Genomic DNA, 24,286 nt, shown 5'->3' on the forward strand with positions numbered 1-24,286 from the left:
ACACCTTATCAAATTGCCTTTCAACTGCAATTGTTTGTTTATTTTGGAGCACGCGTTCGGGCAAAAGTGTGAAATTATGACCTCGTGAAATTATGACCTCGAGGGAGCCATAAGGTTTTGTGCATGAATTGTGTACTTGGGACCGAGTAAATTGCTCGACGCTCGACATAATTAGGTTTCGATGCAGCGTAGGTATATTTTATATGAAAATAGAAGAAAAAAAGTTCGGGACCAAGCTTCGACCTCGAGGGAACGCCGGTTCTCGAACGACCGCTTGTTCAAACGAGCGCAGTTTTACTGTATATAAGTTCGGAGGTACGTTTAGGGCAAGGCAAGATGGGACTTACCGAATGTGTCAGAAAGTTGGCATTTACACAGAACGGTTATGGAATAACCTATCATGTGTGGAATTATTCGATCATATTTAACAGATCATGTGACCAGCTCGGGCAAGGTCATGAAAATATTCATCATGGCCACTGTTAATGTGAATAAAACTCAACCAAGGTATACAAAAAAATCGACTATCGCTCTGTCACATTTTCACAACGTAATGCTTGTTTTTTACGTTTTTGGTCGTTGTGTTTCGGTATTTTATTCTCTCTTCAAAATGATATATACATATAACATGAAGGCAAATGTAATTGCCCTTTTCACAAAAAAAAACATTCCACGCCTCAAACTTATCATTGCCAAGAGTCCATTCCTGTCTGATACTCTACCATTATATAAACTTATTACAATGTCATCCTCTGAACGCTCTTCTCTTTCACTTCTCCTCGCGCTGCACTTTAAGGTCATTACTATCTTATTTTTGAAAGAAAACTCATGGACATATAAGTCATTTATTTGTATCACAGGCAAAGAGGACGCGTTTACTGTTCATCATCATCATCATCATCATCATGGTCGTCGCCGTCGTTATTGCCACAATGCATATCCGACTATGTACTCTATAATTGTGGCCTTGCAAAAAAAAGATAAGGTGTAGCATCATTTAAAAGTAAGGACGAAGATGAAGAAAAGTCTCTTCGACTTACAAATAATTATATGAAAACCCCAGACATTTTAAAAAATATATAACACCCTGGTGAGACTTGCATTATAGCTCTGTATCCTTACTTAACAAGTGGTTTTCAGCATTGTCAGTTTTGTTATCACAATGTAACAATTAATTGTTATCATTATATATGTATAAACACATATATATGTATTCACTGTACTCGTTAGTAGTCTTACAGAGAGGGACTCATAATGAAAATTGTAAAAGGTATCGAATATATGGTTTGTTTATCTTAGTAAGGGAGTATTAGCGTTAAGTATTATATGTTACATACAACCAGTTAAGCAAACTTGTTTGCAAAAGAGTTGCAACATAATTTCTCTGTTTTTCGAGAATTGTGTTGTCCATATGGTCATGGTCGGTTTCAACAATTGATTAAAACTACAGGAACAAGTCAAGTAGTCAAACCCTCTGATAACAAAACCTCTTTACAGGCACAAGGTAAACGCTCAAATGTCAGTGAACGAGCGAAACAAACACTCACACATACAAACACCGCAAACAGACTAGACACGCGTTGATATAGCTTTAACGCTAAATGACTGGACTTTTTTCCTTGGAACGTTAAGTATGAAATAACCTCACAGCCTTCATTTCAAGTAAGAAGCAGATTTGTTTTCGAGGCTTGTTAGGAAACACACGTATTCGTTTTCACAAAAAGCTTGAATATTAGCTTGAGATATTCAGTATGCTGCTACCAGTAAGCATGTTTCAGTAACACCACATGTAAAAGTACGAAATGGTTACGGTTATTAAACAGATACTCATAGTTTATATATATCATTCAACAAATTTGACCCACATAAAACAGATTATTGTTTAATAAATTTGCATTATCTTAGTATATAAAGCAATCATTCAAAATATTTAAGTATTACTTGATTATTTCAAAAAATCATCGGAGCTACTAAGCTTAGCTATTTTTTAACAATATATATTGTATTATTTACAGGTTCATTCTTAGATTTAATGGTCTATAATGTATAGCTAGTTTATATCCGTAACATTGATAGCATAATACAAAAAACGATTAGCATGCACAAAATATAACATGGGAAATATTCAATAGAAAATGACAGATGGGAAATGGTGAATGGAAAATGTAACATGTACAATTTTCAAAAAGAAAATGAAACATGCGAAATGTGCAAAGGTTATTTTCATGTTAATTGCTGTTTCAGGTGCACATAGCTAAAAATATTCGTGGTTATAATTTGCCTAAATTTCGGCTCCGGATAGAGGAGACCCGTCCTGGTTTATCTCAAGACTGTGAACGTCCTTTAGGGTCACCACTGTTTTTCTGGTCGTCTTCCCTTGTATGCAAATCCCCTAAAGATAAACATCATTCGATCAGGTGTGTCTCAACGACGCATTCATTCAGCCTCCTGGGGCTATCATTGGCACTATTGTCTTGTCCTACCTTTGTCTGATCTTCCGCTACAGATGGAAAGGATTCGAGCTTGGGGACATCATTAGCACTTGTGGCTTGGAATTCCTGTGTCTGAACTTCGGCTTCGGGTAGAGGGTACTCCCCCTCTGGTATCTCAATACTGCAAATGTCCATCAGGGTTGAGCTATCATTAGCTCTGTCTTTCTGGCCTTCCTTTGCCTGAACTTCCCCTTTTGGTAAAAATGATTCGAAAAGGTGTAGCTGCATATCGCAAATGTCGTTCAGGTTCATGGAGTCATCATTAGCACTGTTTTTCTGGTCTTCCTTAGACTGAACTTCCGCTACAGGTAGAACTGATTCGAGCTCGTGTGTCTCACCGCCGCATATGTCGTTCAGGGTATTGGAGCCATCATTAGGACTGTTTTCTTGATCTTCCTTTGGTTTAACTTCTGATACAGGTAGAAAGGATTCGGGCTCGTGTTTCTCACCGCCGCTTATGTCGTTTAGGGGTTTGGAGCCATCATTAGCACTGTTTTCTTGATCTTCCTTTGGTTGAACTTCTGATACAGGTAGAAAGGATTCGAGCTCAACACCGCAGGGTTCGTTCAGGTTCTTGGGGCTAGTATTAGCACTGTTTTCTTGATCTTCCTTCACTTGACCTTCCGTTACAGATACAGATTTTTTGAACTGGTGCTTCCGAAGTCCACGACTGTCATCCTTGCACCGAGAACAATCATTAGCTCGATTCTGGCTCCGTCTGTAGTGACAATTGTACTTTTGTAAATATAGGTTGGTGTTTGTTAATGTGCATTTATCAAAGCATCGTCAGGCAGGGCTTAATGTTAAAATTATGTTCTATGTTCTGGCCCAGCTTTTGTTTTAATCTGCCGATCCACTGGATTTAAATCAATAACGCTGACTGCTGTTTACAAAATACAATGAATTTGAAAAAAAAATAATGATGAAACTGGACAAACTATATAAATTCTTACACTAATCATAAACAGCTTCGAGGTCACCAACAAGAACAATCTATATGTTAAACTCTAATCACTCTAAACTATGGAGTGAAGACAAGTTGTTTTCGGTTTTAAATTGTCCTACATCTAAACTTGTGAAATGAGATAACGTACACAAAGAAGACAACACAGACGATTCCGACGATGAGCACGATAACGCCTCCAATACCGCCGCCAATATACCAGATCATGGAGTAAGTGCTTGTCTTGTTTGGTGTCGTAGTATCTGTAATGACATGGTAATATGTTAATTTACATCGCATTTTACTATTAAATCAGGAAAATGATACACATCCGTTGAAACCAAATTTGATAATACAACAGTATTGGACAATTGCCCTAACGATCACCTATAGTGGCCGGTTATATCACGTGAACGACAATTTAAGTGTTCGCTTTCCTTAAATCCTTTAATGATTACAATTAATAGGTGGCTTTTATCCTGCTCTGGGCCAAAGGACAACCCGTGGATAAATGAACTATTACAATCCATAACGGAGGTAAACATACGTAACCAAACCCGTTAACCCATAATATGGAGGGGTGCCATACGCATACATACCCGATAACTAATTAAAACTAGGGATAACATACGCTGCCAAATACATGCAAACCAAAAAACCGGAGGGGTTGGACTACACATACGTACCCGATAACACATAGGAGGGATAAAAAGAACATTCGCATAGAAACACGTTACATACGCATACAAACCCAATAACCCATAAGGTATCGGGAGGGGGATCATACGCATTAAACCCAATAACCCCCATGGTGTCGGGAGGGGGATCATACGCATACAAACCCAATAACCCACAAGGTGTTGGGAGGGGGATCATACGTATAAAACCCAATAACCCATGACGGGAGGGGGATCATACGCATTAAACCCAATAACCCCTATGGTGTCGGAAGGGGGATCATACGAATTTAACCCAATAACCCCAAAGGTGTCGGGAGGGGGATCATACGCATACAAAGCCAATATCCCATAATGTGTCGGAATGGGGATCATACGCATACAAACATAGGACATCCTGTAAAACAGAACGAAGAGGGGATAGCTGTTATACTAAACTTTTAATTATTTTAACTTAATTCATATGTTGTCACTTTGAATTATTGAAATGTAGAAAAAGTAAAGACAAAACTGTGTGTAGATCAAGAATGTTTCGATGTTGTTTGTGCGTTGCATTACAAAATGTCGTGTAAAAGAATAAAGTGAAAATGTCCTATTGTGCTTTCTTTTTTGTTTACTATAACATTCCACTGGTAAAATGAGCATTACATCTTATCTACTTACATCAGATAAGTGTACGGTTCAATGGTGAGTGTTTCTAGTTATATAAACCAAAGTAATCTAATATATCCTATACAATGTATGGTCAGGTTTTGCAATTACTACATTTGTCCCGATACCAGTCAAATATTATTCTATTTATTCGACACTTGCTAAACTTATTTTATTTAACACTTGAAAAACATACCTATTTTTTCAATTGTTTATATGTACTGTGGTGCTGTTCGTGGAGTTTTGTGCTGTTGTTCCATGTTTCTTGTTTGTGATTTTTTGTTTTTGTGTTCTATGTCTTTGGCGTTTACCCAGTGCCATTAAACGGGTTTATGTTTAAACGTTTGGCTACTGACATTGTTTCTGTAGTTTTTTTCACACAAGTATTGTACAAGCGATGCATCTGATAGCAAGATAAAACGCGACAGTTAAGAGAAAAATGTACAGGTAGAATGTTGAGCGAGAAGGCTTTTAATTCATTCAATAAGACCATTAATCTTTCAAGCGAAAATGGAGTGTATAATTCATGCACTATCCGTGAATTGTATGTAATCTTAAAGTGACATTCGTATTCAAAATCAATACATACGCATGTATAACAAACATAAACTTTTAGTAATAAACCTTTTACTACTAACTAAATAATGCATTTATGGAAGATATTAATTACAAGATTGTAACCATATATTTAATAGCTACAAACGCAAAAATATGAAATGATTGGTAAATGCTGAAAGATTTACTGCGATCTATTATCGTTTTCTTTAATTACACCTGGACAATTAAGATACTCAGGGAAGTGCCATTTCTTGTATAACAATGTTTAATTGCAACACTTTTATTTATGTCTGCAACGTTTTAGCATTAAAATGTTTTTTAAACTAATTTTAAACACCGATTTATAATAACCGAACAACTAAAAACTTTGACAAGAGCACACTTAACTAAATATTGATAAAATTACATAGGCCAAAAAGCAAATTTCACACCGAAAGGCTCATATTTCAGTACACATTAAAATAATATGAAATTAGGCACTGCCTTAGACGGGCTCTAGGTATGTTATTAACTACAGGCAAAATTGATTTTATATGACATACTTTGGCTATGACTACGACCATTTAGATCATTTAGGTGCATCACAAGTAAGGTTAAGGCAATGCAAAGCAAATTTGATATTTTAATGTTTGAGAAAACACATAATTACACACAATAAACATTCTTATTTACCTAATACTGAATATCATACAACCAGTTACAGAACAAAATAATGATTCCTACTTTAACATAACATGGTAAACAAACCTTAACTTAAAAATTAATGATCACAGTTATCTGACAATCAACCTGTACTTTACTATGTTTGTAAAACAGCATTGTGTATATTTTAGATGTTTAAGGTTCTGCAATTAACCCCAAAAAATGGTTTGACCACCTAGTGCAGTGTATAATGAATATAAATTCCCTGTAGTTGAAGTTGTTAGCACCATTTCATCATTGAATATAACAATGTATGCAGAAAGTATGAACATATTTAATTATTTAAAGTATGAGACTTTAAACTGAATAATAAACATTCAACAACAATGCATCTATAACATTTAAAAAACAAGCACATAGATTATTCAACAAAACATGAGTTATCGATATTAATATAATATATATATATATACATATATATATGTTGTAAACTTGTAAAATATTCACAATATAGCATTTTAACAGTTCACAACATAATCAGAACAAGAATGTACTATACTTATGCTTACATTAGCTCATTCATTAGCTCATTCAGTTAAAAAATCAATCCCTTTGAGCCCAGCTGTGGGGCTTAAGCCCTAAAGCCCAGGGCGATCGGTCCCATATTTCAACTCTGGTGTCCTGGATAAAACGTTACTGCTGAATACAGTACTGAAGTGATCAATCCCTGATGCGACTCTGGTATCCTGGATAAAGCGTTACTTGTGAATACGGTACTGAAGAGATCAATCCCTGATGCCACTCTGGTATCCTGGATAAAACGTTACTGCTGAATACAGTACTGAAGTGATCAATCCCTGATGCGACTCTGGTATCCTGGATAAAACGTTACTTGTGAAAACGGTACTGAAGAGATCAATCCCTGATGCCGCTCTGGTATCCTGGATAAAACGTTACTGGTGAACAGTTCTGAAGAGATCAATCCCAGATGCCAGTCTGGTATCCTGCGTTACTGGTGAATACGGTACTGAAGTGATGGATCCCGATCTGAAACAGATTAACACCAAATAAAGTAATACACAAGGGTCAATTTGTTCACATTGACACAGATGAAGAGGCTATCACACTAACAAATGAAGTCACCTTTGTTAAAAGTATGTAAATATGGCCCAAGACCACAATTGGTTTTTAGTATATGTTTCATATAAACACTAACCTGGCTTTTCTCTGGTTTTTCAGAACAGTCATTGCATATAATGTTTTTTTTTGCAATTTAAACAGACTTCAAAATCAATTTCAGGCTGTATGCAACCCTGTGGTGTTTTCTTGAAAGGCAGAAATAGCCTTTTTCATCAAATGGTTAACCGCAAACGTTTTTAAAAGCCATTGTTTCCTCATGCATTGGAATAATCTGACCAAGTAAAGTTCTCCTTGTAACTTTCAATGGTGTCTATAAAACAGCACCACAAAAATGGCCTGCCTACTCTTATAAGATTTTTCTAAGCAAAATAAGATTTTTCCACTTTACCGGCTTAGCGTTTTATATAACAAGAGCCGTCGTAAGACAGCGCGCTAGACTACGCCGCTTTGACTTAAAATACAATAACGATGTAATAATACCAAGTTTGGTCTCTTTATGTCAAACCTAACTAAAATGATTCGAAACATAAGGTGACTGATGCTGCCCTCCCACCAGCCCGCCCAAACAATGACGCAAGTTATTCAAATAACTTGAGTTCCCATTATGAAAATGTGGTTAAGAATATACAAATATGCCTTTCAAAAGAAATTAAAAAATCAAAAAAAATCAAGGGCCATAATTTGTATTTAGGCTTAAACGGAGTTATGTTACTTGGTGTAAGATGGTCGTTAATAATTTTGAATTTTATTAAGTGCATTTAATGAACGGTATAGAAGTTTTTTTTTATTAAAATTCCAACCTGCCCTTAATTTTTACTTGCCTAAAACTTTAACCAGGGGCCATAACTTGTATTAAAGATATGGAGTTATGTAACCTCATTGGGTGATGGTCCTGAACAATTGTGTGAAGTATTTGGTCAATTGAATGAGGGGTATAGAAGTGATTAAACAATATCCCAACCTGCCCTTAAACTTTAACCTAAGTTCCATAGTCAATCAGGGGCCATAATTTGTATAAAAGATAATATGGAGTTGTCTAACCTTATTATGTGATGGCTCAGAACATCAGTGTGAAGTATTAAGTCAATTGAATGAATGGTATTGGAGTTTTAAATGAAAATCCCAACTTGCCCTAAAACTTTAACCTGTCCTATAACTTTAACCTAAGTCAATCAGGGACCATAACTTGTATTAAGGATAATATGGAGTTATGTAACCTCATTGTGTGATGGTCCTGAACAACTGTGTGAAGTATTAAGTCAATTGAACAAAGGATATAGAAGTTATCAATAAATATTCCAACTTGCCCTAAAACTTTAACCTAAGTTCCATAGTCAATCAGGGGCCATAATCTGTGTAAAGAATGAAATGGAGTTATCTAATCTCATCATGTGATGGCCCTGAACAACTGCGTGAAGTATTAAGTCAATTGAATGTAGGGTATTGGACTTATAAGTGAAAATCCCAACTTGCTCTAAAACTTTAACCAGACGCCGACGCCGACGCTGTGGCGAGTAGTTTAGCCCACCTATTCTTCGAATAGTCGAGCTAAAAATAACATAGCGCCAAACTGAAATCCCTCAACTTGTCAAATTTATGCTTTTCTGGTCCAGTTATATACAAAGGTAACAGAAATTAAGTTTAACAAAAATAAACAAGTGATAATGTGTTTATGGACATTCTAAACAACACTAATTGCCAAATTAATTGCTTCCGGTACAAATTGCGCAACAAAAGAAATGGCTTAAAACCCCACCAAAACTGAAAGATTCATGACAACTGCTAGTGTTTTCATGAATGAGGTGGCTACATGATGTAGAAAATGCAGCGATAGCATTAATATGGCCTAGTTTAAAAAAAAAAATTGTATCAAGTATCTTTTTTGAAGACTAGATTTGGCTTAAATCAAGAGTACACTTTACCATTGTCTATAAGTTGCTTATTTACACCTGCTTTGCTATAAATCTCACTCTTTGGAATCATTTACACAAGCAAGTACTATATAGTTGACTTACTTTATTCTTCTGAACTATCGGATTCATAGCTGCATCTCCTGGATGCCAAGGGCGAAAAGCCGCAGCTACATGTAACTGGAGCTTATTGGGACAACATAATCTGCAAGCAAGACACAAAATCAGTATTTGACACAGAATAAAAGTATCTGCTTATACTGTTAAAGTATGAAAAATGCCTGTAAACACTCATTTGAGGCATACACAACCTTTTATGTAGGCATTTATGTGATAATTATGCAGAAAAAATCATTAATTCAAAGATTTTCATGACAAAATTATTAAATATTTATATAGTCTTTTAGACATTTTGGACATTAAATCAGTTTTTAACAACTCAAAGGTTAATCTCAACTAATTGAGTACCTGGATGCATTTTGAAAGCGTTGAAACATACATACTTAGAATTATTTCTTACTTGGAGAGGATATTCCTTTCTCGAAAATCATTGCCAAGAACCGGTATGGAATTCCATCACAAGACCACGTTTTGATCAGCATTGGTTCTTGTCCTTGAAAATACTTATGTGGCTTCAGCAACCAGACTGGCTATAGAAATAAACAAAAAAGTGTTTTTAAAGCTGCACTCTCACTGATTGAACGTTTAGACAACATTTGATTAAACAATTGTCCTGAGATTCGATACATAAAAAAGATTTTTGGTGCCAATCTGGTGTTCAGTCCCTTTAAGACATTTTGGGTGTATTTAGGTGTTTTCTTTAATGCATAAAGGGAAAAGGATCTAATCTCAATGACACCGGATCACCTTTTTTCTTTTGCCTTCAGAAATGTCAAGTATTTCAATGTATAAACTTCAAATAAATGAATAAACCCCTCCCGCACCTTCCCTTCCAACTTCTTAATTTAATAACATCTGTCACAAAAATGTAGTGTTGCAATTCAGTTACCTGGTATTCGGTCTGCAGTTGTTGCCAGTCGAGCAATCTGATTGGGGCGATTCGGTTCCTTGGGTGATCTCTTGGTCTGAGAATTATAAAAAATGTGCTGTGTACTCTATGATACATATAATAAACAAATATTCCACTTTTGGTCGTATATCTTTACATATTAAATATTTAAATATTACATACAATCTTCATCATTTTCATGGTGTCGGACCGCAACCGTCCATTGATCTTTTCAGTCATAATCTTGCGCTCCGCCATAGTTTCACTTGGCAGGAGGGGATACCCCTCCCGCACCCTCCCCGACCAACTTCTTAATTTACACAAAAGTGGTGTTGCATGGTACAAGAGTTTACCTGTCACACAATTCCTGTATATCTTTTTAGTTTCAACCCCTCAACCAGCGTGTTGGTAATTGAAAGGTGTTCCCATCCTTTGATCTCAGTCAAAACATCTCACATATCCAATGTTGAGGCTCACAGACGGTACACCCCATTCATCTTTTCAGTGACAATATCTCGCTCAATCATAGCGATTTCTGAACTGGTCAACCGCATGTCATAAGTATATGAAATTGATATCTTCATTGTATGATTAACTGAAGAGTGTTTTTTTACAAAATAATCATACTGTACCTGGCTGACGTGACAAGCTCTGCTATGTGTACTGTACCGGTATAATCCATGGTCGTAATAAAATCGGTAATCCAACAGGAATTAATTCTCCGCAATTTCTATCCGATCAACAACTGTCAAACATCTAAATAGTATCGATATTGTAAAGCCTGAAATGACAACTACTAACTGTCAAGTGTGACCTTCGTATAGAATGGTAAACAATGCGTATGAATATCTTTAAAAAACAAAGTACAGTATACTGGTATATCTCAGACAGTATATAGAAATATGTTTTATTTGTCTTTGTGACTTTACCACAAGTATTCATAGTTATTGTTTAAAAACATATTTTGAATTATTTTAATACCTAGTGGGGCGCTATTTCGCATCTCATAATTTCATGAGCCTGTTTTCTTCCGTGTCGTCACGCTCTGATGATTTTGGTGTCCGGCATGCACGCGCTCAATATAGTTTATGAACAGAAAAAAAACTGGTTCCATCACCTTTCCGTCTTTTTTTCAGGCTGATAGTATGTGCAACTTTTGAACGAAAGTAGTGCTATGTGTGACGGTAATAGGGCTCTGCCGAGCTTCGCTCGGTTTAGAGCCCGTAATAATTATGCTTTTAAAATAGTTATATTGGGTAAAGCAATACCATGTCCAACTTTTCCTTTTGTCTACAAACATAAGTTACAATACAAAGAACGATACCCACGCAATTGTGTACTTGCTTCTACACAAAGTAAAGATATTGACACCACCTCAGTCAAGAACATCATTACACATTTATAATTCGTAAAATAATTGAAAGGGAAATTTACTGGAGTTGTCAGAATAATTACTACCAACAAACAAAACATCACAAACAACATCAACACTATTTACCGAATGTACCTGATAACGCTGGATCTAAAGTTGATGAAGAATCTCCAGTATGACCATCACTGTAGTTTCCATCTTGTCCATTGGCGACTGATATTCATGTATTAACAAAAAAAACAACATGTTTTCATAATTGCATATGCTTTGTAAGGTATCCTACTTCTTAAACGAAACATGAGTGTGACATCAAGATAAAACGTGACAGGTTAATAGACTATTGTACAAGTAGAATATTGAGCGTAGTAGCTTTAAAGTCATACAATAAGACCTTTAATGTTTCCAGCGAAAATGGAGGATATAATCGATGCACTATCCGTGAAATGTAATTGATTTACGAAGGTTGTTCCATATGTAATGTTAAAACAAATGGACAACTCAGGTACTCATTAAAGTGCCATTTCTAGTATAACAATGGTTAATTGCAACACTTTTAGATATGTCTGCAGCGCTTTAGCCTTTAAATGTATTTTTAAACTAATTTTAAACACAGAATTATTATCACCGATCAACTACAAACTTTGTAAAAAAGCAGAATTAACAAAATATTGATAAAATGACATAAGCCAAAAAAGCAAATTTCACACAGAAAGGCTCATATTTCAGTACACATTTAAATAATAATTTTGCTTTTAAACAGTTATATTGTGGGTAAAGCAATACAAAGTCCAACATTTCCTTTTGTCTCCAAACATAAGTTACGATACAAAGAACGATACCCACGCAATTGTGTACTTGCGTCTACACAAAGTAAAGATATTGACACCACCTCAGTCAAGAACATCATTACACATTTATAATTCGTAAAATAATTGAAAGGGAAATTTACTGGAGTTGTCAGAATAATTACTACCAACAAACAAAACATCACAAACAACATCAACATTATTTACCGAATGTACCTGATAACGCTGGATCTAAAGTTGATGAAGAATCTCCAGTATGACCATCACTGTAGTTTCCATCTTGTCCAGTAGCGACTGATATTCATGTATTAACAAAAAAAACATGTTTTCACAATTGCATATGCTTTGTAAGGTATCCTACTTCTTAAACGAAACATGAGTCTGACATCAAGATAAAACGTGACAGGTTAATAGACTATTGTACAAGTAGAATATTGAGCGTAGTAGCTTTAAAGTCATACAATAAGACCTTTAATGTTTCCAGCGAAAATGGAGGATATAATCGATTCACTATCCGTGAAATGTATTTGATTTACGAAGGTTGTTCCATATGTAATGTTAAAACAAATGGACAACTCAGGTACTCATTAAAGTGCCATTTCTAGTATAACAATGGTTAATTGCAACACTTTTAGATATGTCTGCAGCGCTTTAGCCTTTAAATGTATTTTTAAACTAATTTTAAACACAGAATTATTATCACCGATCAACTACAAACTTTGTAAAAAAGCAGAATTAACAAAATATTGATAAAATGACATAAGCCCAAAAAGCAAATTTCACACAGAAAGGCTCATATTTCAGTACACATTTATATAATAATTGTGCTTTTAAACAGTTATATTGTGGGTAAAGCAATACAAAGTCCAACATTTCCTTTTGTCTCCAAACATAAGTTACAATACAAAGAACGATACCCACGCAATTGTGTACTTGCTTCTACACAAAGTAAAGATATTGACACCACCTCAGTCAAGAACATCATTACACATTTATAATTCGTAAAATAATTGAAAGGGAAATTTACTGGAGTTGTCAGAATAATTACTACCAACAAACAAAACATCACAAACAACATCAACACTATTTACCGAATGTACCTGATAACGCTGGATCTAAAGTTGATGAAGAATCTCCAGTATGACCATCACTGTAGTTTCCATCTTGTCCATTGGCGACTGATATTCATGTATTAACAAAAAAAACAACATGTTTTCATAATTGCATATGCTTTGTAAGGTATCCTACTTCTTAAACGAAACATGAGTGTGACATCAAGATAAAACGTGACAGGTTAATAGACTATTGTACAAGTAGAATATTGAGCGTAGTAGCTTTAAAGTCATACAATAAGACCTTTAATGTTTCCAGCGAAAATGGAGGATATAATCGATGCACTATCCGTGAAATGTAATTGATTTACGAAGGTTGTTCCATATGTAATGTTAAAACAAATGGACAACTCAGGTACTCATTAAAGTGCCATTTCTAGTATAACAATGGTTAATTGCAACACTTTTAGATATGTCTGCAGCGCTTTAGCTTTTAAATGTATTTTTAAACTAATTTTGAACACAGAATTATTATCACCGATCAACTACAAACTTTGTAAAAAAGCAGAATTAACAAAATATTGATAAAATGACATACGCCCAAAAAGCAAATTTCACACAGAAAGGCTCATATTTCAGTACACATTTAAATAATAATTTTGTTTTTAAACAGTTATATTGTGGGTAAAGCAATACAAAGTCCAACATTTCCTTTTGTCTCCAAACATAAGTTACGATACAAAGAACGATACCCACGCAATTGTGTACTTGCTTCTACACAAAGTAAAGATATTGACACCACCTCAGTCAATAACATCATTACACATTTATAATTCGTAAAATAATTGAAAAGGAAATTTACTGGAGTCGTCAGAATAATTACAACCAACAAACAAAACATCACAAACAACATCAACATTATTTACCGAATGTACCTGATAACGCTGGATCTAAAGTTGATGAAGAATCTCCAGTATGACCATCACTGTAGTTTCCATCTTGTCCATTGGCGACTGATATTCATGTATTAACAAAAAAACATGTTTTCACAATTGCATATGCTTTGTAAGGTATCCTACTTCTTAAACGAAACATGAGTCTGACATCAAGATAAAACGTGACAGGTTAATAGACTAGTGTACAAGTAGAATATTGAGCGTAGTAGCTTTGAAGTCATACAATAAGACCTTTAATGTTTCCAGCGAAAATGGAGGATATAATCGATGCACTATCCGTGAAATGTATTTGATTTACGAAGGTTGTTCAATATGCAATGTTAAAACAAATGGACAACTCAGACACTCATTAAAGTGCCATTTCTAGTATAACAATGGTTAATTGCAACACTTTTAGATATGTCTGCAGCGCTTTAGCCTTTAAATGTATTTTTAAACTAATTTTGAACACAGAATTATTATCACCGATCAACTACAAACTTTGTAAAAAAGCAGAATTAACAAAATATTGATAAAATGACATAAGTCCAAAAAGCAAATTTCACACAGAAAGGCTCATATTTCAGTACACATTTAAATAATAATTGTGCTTTTAAACAGTCATATTGTGGGTAAAGCAATACAAAGTCCAACATTTCCTTTGTCTCCAAACATAAGTTACGATACAAAGAACTATACCCACGCAATTGTGTACCTGCTTCTACACAAAGTAAAGATATTGACACCACCTCAGTCAATAACATCATTACACATTTATAATTCATAAAATAATTGAAAGGGAAATTTACTGGAGTCGTCAGAATAATTACTACCAACAAACAAAACATCACAAACAACATCAACATTATTTACCGAATGTACCTGATAACGCTGGATCTAAAGTTGATGAAGAATCTCCAGTATGACCATCACTGTAGTTTCCATCTTGTCCATTGGCGACTGATATTCATGTATTAACAAAAAAAACATGTTTTCACAATTGCATATGCTTTGTAAGGTATCCTACTACTTAAACAAAACATGAGTCTGACATCAAGATAAAACGTGACAGGTTAATAGACTATTGTACAAGAAGAATATTGAGCGTAGTAGCTTTAAAGTCATACAATAAGACCTTTAATGTTTCCAGCGAAAATTGAGGGTATAATCGATGCACTATCCGTGAAATGTATTTGATTTACGAAGGTTGTTCCATATGTAATGTTAAAACAAATGGATAACCTAGGTACTCATAAAAGTGCCATTTCTAGTATTGAAATGATTAATTGCAACACTTTTAGGTATGTCTGCAACGCTTCAGCCTTTAAATGTATTTTTAAACTAATTTCAAACACATATTTATTATAACCGATCAACTACAAACTTTGTAAAAAAGCCGAATTAACTAAATATTGATAAAATTACATAAGCCCAGAGAGCAAATTTCACACCGAAAGGCTCATATTTCGGTACACATTTAAATGATAGTTTTGCTTTTAAAAACAGTTATATTGTGGGTAAAGCAAAACAATGTCTAACATTTCCTTTTAACTCCAAACATAAATTACAATATAAAGAACGAAACTCATGCAATGGTATACCTGCTCCTACACAAAGTAAAGATATTGAAACGACATTATTAACAGAATGTACCTGATAACGCTGGATCTAAAGTTGAGTTAGAATCTTCAACATGATCATCACTGTAGTTTCCATCCTGTTCAATGGCGACTGGTATTCCTGTATCAAAAAAATGATTTTTCACAATTGCATATGCTTTGATAAGTTACCTACTTCTTCGACAAAAATGAGTCTGACAGCAAAATAAAACGTGACAGGTTAAGATAGTACTGTACAAATAGAATGTTGAGTGTAATAGCTTTAAAGTTATACAATAAAACCTTTAATATTTCCAACACAAATGGAGGGTATAATCGATACACTATCCGTTTATTGTATGTGATTGACGATGGTTGTTCCATATGTAATGTTTATACAACTGTACAATTTTGGTACTCGTATAAGTGCCCTTTATTGCCTAACAATACTTAATTGCAACACTTTTATTTTTGTCTGCAACGTTTTAGCCTGTAAATTTATTTAAAAACTAATTTAAAACACCGATTTATAATAACCGAACAACTAAAAACTTTGACAAAAGCAGACCTAACTAAACATTGATAAAATGCCATTAGCCCAAAAAGCAAATTTCACACCAAAAGGCTCATATTTGAGTACACATTTTAATGATAATTTTGCTTTTAGAATAGTTATATTTGGTAAAGCGATACAATGTCTAACATGTTCTTTTGTCTCCAAACATAAGTGACGATACAATGAACGGAACCCACGCAATTGTATACCTGCTTCTACACAAAGTAAAGATATTGAAACGACATTATTAACCGACTGCACCTGATAACGCTGGACCTAAAGTTGATGTAGACTCTCCAACATAACCATCACTATAGTTTCCATCTTGTCCAATGGCGACTGATATTCCTGTATCAACAAAAAAACAATTTTTTCACAAATTGCATATGCTTTGTTAAATTTCCTACTTCTTGTGGTATCGATCTATGATAATCGGGACGATTTGTCTGTCCATCACGTGACAGGGGTAAGGGTAGTATATGGCCTGACCTTTCTCCCTGCAGACGGCTTCCAGCAACCCCGCAGAACGGACGTGTGTTACCTGAGTACTGTTCTGACGTGGACTAGACACCTGTTAAGACTTAGGTTAATATTCCCCTGGCCCCCCATTTGCAATAAGAGCTAGTCTTATTAAAGCCAAGAGTTACCACATTGGTGGCAGCGGTGTTTGAAAAGAACCGATTGCAAAACTCTGTCTCGCTCGGACCACGTGTGTAGCTGTTTTGGCTGACACGTGTCAGCAGCAGATTTTTGCAAATCAGCTGTGGCACCAAAATTCCCCGAAACGGAAACTACGTTTTGCTGGCGCAGTTGAAAGTGCCCTGGAGGTCTCTCCGTGTGCTAACACCGTATACGGGGAACATACTGGCTCATTGGCTTTTCTGCGCAATTTGTCAAAGATCCTTACATACGATGGTTTGAATAACTTGGATGCATTTCATCTCAAGTTTACAAATTAGTGCAGGGTGGACCAATGCAGAACGGCTCAAGGCTCTCTGCTGGTGCCTGACAGGCAAAGAAGCAAACCATTATGTCCTGCATTGTAAGCAAAAGGGGACTACATCATACTCCTCAATTATGGGGAATCTGAGTGCTCGTTTTGGTGATAAGGAGAGCGCGGAGGCGGCTCAGATAAGCTTTCAGCAAGCGTACCAATTGGGACTCGAGACGCTGGAAGAATGGTCAGATAGGGTCATGACTCTGGGGAACCAGGCGTTCAGGGACTTGGATGACAAGTACTTTCCAAATGGCCATTCAATCTGTTCGCAAATACCATCAGGTCCATTCTGCTGTGTACATTAAGAGCATATCTACTCTTAGGAAACGGAGAATGAACGGGCATTTGCTGTCGGCCATACCGTAAGCAAGAAGCCGGATGTCAAAACTGTTGATACATCGGACGCCGCTTATTTTATGAAAGCCTTAGCCGATCTGGAGAGAAGGTTAACAAAGACCTTTCTTTTGCATCGACGAGGGCGAGGTAGAGGTCGTGGTCGGGCTAATGGTTGTTAAGGGTGTGGGCAAGTAGGTCACTTCTGAAGGGAATGCCCAAATAAGAAACGGTTAAATGACCAAGGGGCGGAGAAGTCTCTCCTGGCCATTGGTTTCTCTCAAATTACTAAGCCAAGCCCAAACCGTCAAATTCTCATCAAACTAAGGTATAGGGGGACGACAAGGGGAAGAGGTGGCTCCATTGGGTAACTAAGCCTGTGGTGGTTTGCCAAATAGCCTTAGCCTCACAGTTCACCATGCCTGTCAAAATAGATAATATATGGAGTACTGCTGTAGTAAATTCTGCTGCTGATGTCACTATTCTATCGGATAAAGTATTTTATTCCATAACTTACAAGCCTCCCAGATTGAGGCAGGTAGAATTAATAGCAGCTGGTAGAGATATGGCTATGGCTGGAATGGTAGTGGGGCCGATATAACTCAAACTTGGTGATCGATGATATCATGAAAAACTACATGTTGCCCCGTTTGAGCAACAAATGCTACTCGGTTGTGATATTGTAAGAAACCAAGATCAGGCGGTAATAGATGTGGTACTAGATATGGGATATAATAGTGAAAAACCAGGTAATAGAGGCGCAGGTTTTAGGGCATGTATGTGTCGTGTGGGTCTCTCGTGACAGTCCTCAAACTGATAACAACCTAAGTGAGTCTATGCCAGATCATTTAAAACAGGTATTTGCAGAAGCCTGTAATACCTTAAACCAAGATCAGCAACTTGAATTAGCTCAGTTATTAATTGAGTTTCAAAATGTTTTCGCCAAGGACGAAAATGATCTTGGCAGTTTCACTGCTGTTGAGCATGTAATTGATACTGGTACAGCTAAACCGGCTAAACAAGGCATGAGGCTTACGCCCGTTTGTTTTGCCGGGGAGGAGGGGGCTCATTAGGATAAAATACTCAAGCAATAACTCTAGGTTTTTAATGCCTAGAGTTGTTAGCAATTACGGTACAGAACCGGTCATGTGTTTAGTAAATCCGATTGACCGTTTCCGAGTGGTCACCAAAGGAATGGAGATAGGCAGAGCCTACCCGGTTGAAATAGTGAAAAACAGGTAGAAGAGACGCAGGTTTGGGGGCAGGTAAATGTCGTGGTGGTCTCTCTTGACTGTCCTCATACTGATAACAACCTAAGTGAGTCTATGCCAGATCATTTAAAACAGGTATTTGCAGAAGCCTGTAATACCTTAGACCAAGATCAGCAACTTGAATTAGCTTAGTTATTGATTGAGTTTCAAGATGGTTTCGCCAAGGACGAATATGATCTTGGCAGTTTTACTACTGTTGAGCATGTACTTGATACTGGTACAGCTTAACCGGTTAAACAACGCATGAGGCGTGCGCCCGTTTGTTTTGCCGGAGAGGAGGACGTTCATTTGGAGAAAAAGCTCAAAGCCGGAGTTATTCAAGAATCTCCTTCAGATTGGGCTTCGGCCCCAGTGTTAATTAGGAAAAGGGATGGTACGGTGAGATGGTGCATTGATTACAAAGCATTAAATGATGTAACTGTCAAAGACCTGTACCCCATTAATGACTGTCTTGATACATTATCTGGTAGCTTGTGGTTCTCCAAGCTCGATGCTAACTCTGCATATTGGCAGCTGAAGGTACGAGAAGAAGACCGTAAAAGACTGCTTTATCACAAAGTATGGGCTTTACATGCATGTCCGTATGGGCTTTGGCTTTGCGGTGCCCAAGCCACATTTGCTAGTCCCATGAACCTATCTCTTAGAGGGCTAACATGGGAGACTGTGTTAGCATTCTTGGATGATGTAATCGTATTGGGTAAGAGTTTCCAGGATCACCTTGGAAATTTAAAGGAAACCCTTGAACGATTTCGTAAATATGGCATGAAACGCAAGCCCAAGAAATGCTCTCTATTCCAAACTGAAGTAGAGTCTGTGGGTAGAAAAAAATGGCCATGATTACTTAGCCATGACTGAGGAAAATGTTGATGTAGTCAAAAATTGTCATGTTCCTACATGTTCTAAAGATGTAGAGCGTTTCATGGGACTTGCCAATTATCATAGAGGGTTTATCAAGACCTTTTTTATGTTGGCTACACCACTGTACGCTGTAACAGGGAAGTGCAAATTTGAGTGGACTGAAGAGCAAGAAAATGCCTTCAGTCATCTCAAGAAAGCACTTTCAGAGCCCCAATACTTTCGTTGCCCAAAGAAAAAGATGTATTTGTGCTAGACACCGATGCAACAGATTTAGCTATCGGGCCGGTGCTTTCACAGATTCAAGAGGGTCATGAAAAAGTCATTGCTTACGGCAGCTATGCCTTTAACAAGGAGCAACGTAAGTATTTTGTAACAAAAAAGGAACTGATGGCTGCAATGCGCTTTACTAGACAGTTTAGGCACTATCTGCTTGGAAAACCGTTCTTGGTACGAACAAACTACTCTAGCCTCAGGTGGTTGATACATTTCCGTGAACACAAGGGTAACTGGCGAGATGGCTGAAAGAGCTGTCGCAGTATAACATGATACTAAGGTATCGGGCTGGACGTGACCATAGCAACGCTGAGGCGCTCTCTCGGTTACCCTCAAGAAGAGAGTGCAAGGGTTGTTATTAAGGGGTCCAGCTGGGGGAGTTGCCTTGTGGTTGGTGTAAGTAGTGCTCAAAGGCTCAAGAAAACCGGGGAGTTTTCTTGACTAGTGTGGACTATGTTGTGCCATTGGAAGCCCGGTATGTGCAATCGGTGACTGATAATGATCAGGATTGTTCGGGAGGTCTTCGGGACCAAAGCGGGTGGCCGTCCACTGAGATGCCAGAAGAAATGACATCAATTGCTTGAGTGACGGTGGGAATCGGGGTTCTCCTTGCACCACCGTGACTGGGGGAGAACGGTTAGTTTCAGATAAGTTACAGGAGGAAGTGGGTAAGTGGAGGCCAGGAAGCCCTGTTGATAGTGTAGATATGGCTATGATGGAAAAAGTTGTGAAACCATGGGAGGTAGACAAAGCCGACCATAAAGACGCGGTTTCCATGTACGTGGTGACTAGAAAAGGTACCGGGTCACTTGTTCAATCAGGTGCTTCTGACGACCCTACTAGAGCGCCTTTACCTGCAGGGGTAGATGGGACAAAAGAGTTGTCATCAGTTAAGAGCTCTAGCTGGGGCTTCTCTGTTTTTGAACTAAGCAAGACCCAAGAGGAATATGATGACTTAGCTCCTGTCATAAACTGGTTGAGACAAGGGTCTGTTCCTAGTAAGGCAGCTCTATTTAGAACAAGCCCAGCTTGTAAGCACTTCTGGTTAAAAAGAGACCGACCCCGTTTAGGGGATGAGGTTTTGGTATGAGGTAGAGCCTCATTCTGAGGATTTGCGGTTAATTTTACCACCAATTCTAAGGAATAATGCACTGGATCTCAATCACAATTTGCTCTCGGCAGGGCATCAGGGAGCTTCACGAACCAGGGAACGAATGAAAGAAAAGTTCTCATTGTTTGGCCTTAGTGGGGATGTGGAAAGGTATGTGTCTGGCTATGAAGTATGCAATCAAAATGAAAAGGGCATAAATGAGGGATGGTGCCCTCTCACAGAATACCAAGCCGGGTGCCCTATGAAAAGGGTGCACCTGGATTTTAGGTCATCTGCCTAAAACATCTAAGGGTAACGAACACATACTAATGATGGTAAACCAGTTCACCAAGTGAGTGGAGTGCATCCCTCTACCAACTCTATCCGCTGAGGCTACCACGAGAGCAGCGGTTGACTATTTCTTTTCGAGGTTCGGCGTTCCTTTTGAGATCTTTGCAGATCAGGCCGCAACTTTGAATCGAAATCGCTCTCTCGTAAGGTGCTACAACTTCATGAGGCAAAAACCACGCCGTACCGACCGTCTGCCAATGGGCAGGTGGAAAGGTATAATAGCACCTTAATGGTGTTTTATGTCCCCCCTCCTTTATAATACGATGGGAGAGAGTGTGGTAGCGACCGATGATAATCGGGACGTTTTGTCTGTCCAACACGTGACCGGTGTAAGGGAGGTTTTTGGCCTGACCTTGCTCCCTGCAGACGGCTTCCAGCAACTCCGCAGGACAGACGTGTTACCAGAGTACTCTTCTGACGTGGATTAGAGACTTGTAAAGACTTAGGTAAATATTCCCTGGCCCCACATTTGCAATAAGAGCTAGTCTTATTAAAGCCCAGAGTTACCATATTCTTACACACAAAATTGAATCTGACAGCAAGATTAAACGTGACAGGTTAAATGTACGAGTAGAATGTTGTGTGTAATATTTTTTAAAGTTATACAATAAGACATTTCCAGTGAAAATGGTGGGTATAATCGATGCACTATTCGTGAATTGTATGTGATTTACAAGAGATGATCTATATCTAATGTTTGTACACCTTTGCAAATTAGATACTTATTTAGATACGCGTGCAACACTTTTGTTTTTAAAAGTTTTATTAAATTCAAATTAAACACCATTTATCATAACCAAACAGTATCAAACTTAACCCCCACCCCAACCCCCTCCACCCATAGAAAATATAATATTGACAAAAAGTGTCATAATCCCATAAGAGAGATAATCTCGCCGCATGGCTGATATTTAACTATGCATTTAAATGTTAATTCTGCTTTTAAAATAACCGTTTTTTGAAAACTGATTTTTTCGCGTTTTATCTTGACTCCGAATGTAGTTTGCGATAAGAAAACAACGAATCCGTCGGAATCGGGTTCCTCCAAAGCTCTAGTATTTTAGTGTTTATTTAAACGTTTTTTAAACTCTGATTTAAAAACACAGAGACAATGAAAAATTGGCAAAAGAAGATGATAAATGTTTAACGGATAAAATGACACAATTTCATTAAGCATGATATATTATTCACGGCGTATGGCTCAGATTGAACATTTTAAAATAGCTGTAATTAGTAAGGAGATAAAATGTATCGCATTCCTCATTACTCTAATCAAATTTTGAATGCTAACTATAAGCGACACCATTCCATTGGCGATGTGTTTGTCGTTTAACTGTTTAGAGGTTAATTCACTTAAAATTTATTAAACATATTTGGAAGTGTTGGACATAATCCATTATTGAAAGCAATTGGACATCTAGTACATCTTTCCACATTTGTAAATCATTTCAGTATTATCGAGATTAAACGCTTTAAAAAAAGCATACAAAATATAAAATAAAATGCAAATATCTTACCAATAATTGAAGAAATAATCAGATATTCCGTAATTACGAAAACCAGAAATATGCTTGTAGAATACATTTTTGGAAAAGCAACAACGGCAGGAATGGAATCAACCTTCTATGTAATTTATTTGCTAGAAGTTTTAAATGAGTATCAATAAGGAAATTCTCAAATTTAAAATAATCCAGTAAACAAGTTTCCTTATATTTTTTCTCTTTACCTAAACAAATTATGTAAAGTGTTAGTGCTTGAGAAGAAAAGGGGAACTCTAACAAAATAAATACAACCCACGTATATAAATGTTAGCTTGACAATTTTTACGTTTTTTATTGGAATTCAAGATATTAAAGGCGTACAACAAGTGTTTATAATATTGAGAGCAACGCCTATGTAGTTTTAAACAAAGTAGAAACTATAATAGGAATGATTTCAAAATATCATAAGCCGGATAAGCGTGAAAGTTCTTTAAGTGCTTTAAACATTGAGCTACATCATTCGAAACATTCGAAAATGAAAAAGTGCCAGGAACTTCAGTGTCAACTGAGCTTATTGCTAGAACCAATATAATATTTCCAATTAAAAATATAAATGATCCCGCTTAATGGAAGTTCCGTACCTCACTCAGTGTAGTTATGCTCTGGTCCGTTAGAATGACGTGTTTAGGTTTTGGGTATCCGATGTGTTCTCGAATGACCGTTTAAGATTCCTTAAAACACTTATATACAGTACAAAATATATTACGCTTAGATAAGTTTTTTTTCCTGTGATACTAACGGGTGGGTGGTATTCATATCTATTCTGTACATGTATGTAATATATACACTCGTATGTGGTTATATTATGTGCGTTGAAGGGCGCACTTATTACTGTAGAAGGAAACAGTTAAATAAAACAAGTGGTGCTTGATTAAATCCTTTAAAAGTTTTGTAAGTAAATTTCGAGTGGAGAATCAAAATTTCCCATTCATCTCTGAAGAGGTTATTCACATTTTACAGAAGTTTGTGCTGAGACAACACTTACAATAAAAACTATAGAGACCAGCCCAGTAGGTGATTCATAAACACAGAGTTTGTGCGTGAAAATAAACTATTGCTGTATAATGAGCAATTTCTAACAAATACAGAAGGAAAAGAAGATATTATTTAAAGAGAACAAACATTATGTATTACCAATATCCCATGAACTCATTGCACAAATAGCCTTATTGTGGACTGATAACTGGCATATGCGGGTGCTGTACGGATATTTTGAGACGCATTTTAACAA

General features: G+C 36.7%; 1 protein-coding gene across 16 annotated transcripts; it reads right to left on the bottom strand.

Moving 5' to 3' along the window:
* Positions 1–1,868: 1,868 nt before the first annotated feature.
* LOC128211964 (uncharacterized) lies at positions 1,869–23,187 on the bottom strand. Of its 16 annotated transcripts, none has more exons than XM_052917137.1 (10): positions 23,032–23,187; positions 16,603–16,689; positions 15,841–15,927; positions 15,070–15,147; positions 14,188–14,265; positions 13,292–13,378; positions 12,408–12,494; positions 11,521–11,607; positions 3,587–3,698; positions 1,869–3,210 (listed from the first exon to the last, which is right to left on the bottom strand). In XM_052917137.1, exons 1-10 carry the CDS (start codon positions 23,096–23,098, stop codon positions 2,406–2,408), a joined length of 1,575 nt encoding a protein of 524 aa, XP_052773097.1. In that variant the 5' UTR covers positions 23,099–23,187; the 3' UTR covers positions 1,869–2,405. The 16 variants fall into 16 exon arrangements, with proteins under 16 accessions (XP_052773097.1, XP_052773099.1, XP_052773098.1 ...); XM_052917139.1 differs by having other exon boundaries at positions 13,301–13,378; positions 15,061–15,147; XM_052917138.1 differs by having other exon boundaries at positions 12,417–12,494; positions 15,061–15,147.
* Between the last annotated feature and the right edge of the window lie 1,099 nt (positions 23,188–24,286).

Source organism: Mya arenaria, chromosome 12, assembly GCF_026914265.1.
Source record: "Mya arenaria isolate MELC-2E11 chromosome 12, ASM2691426v1".
NCBI lineage: Eukaryota > Metazoa > Mollusca > Bivalvia > Myida > Myidae > Mya > Mya arenaria.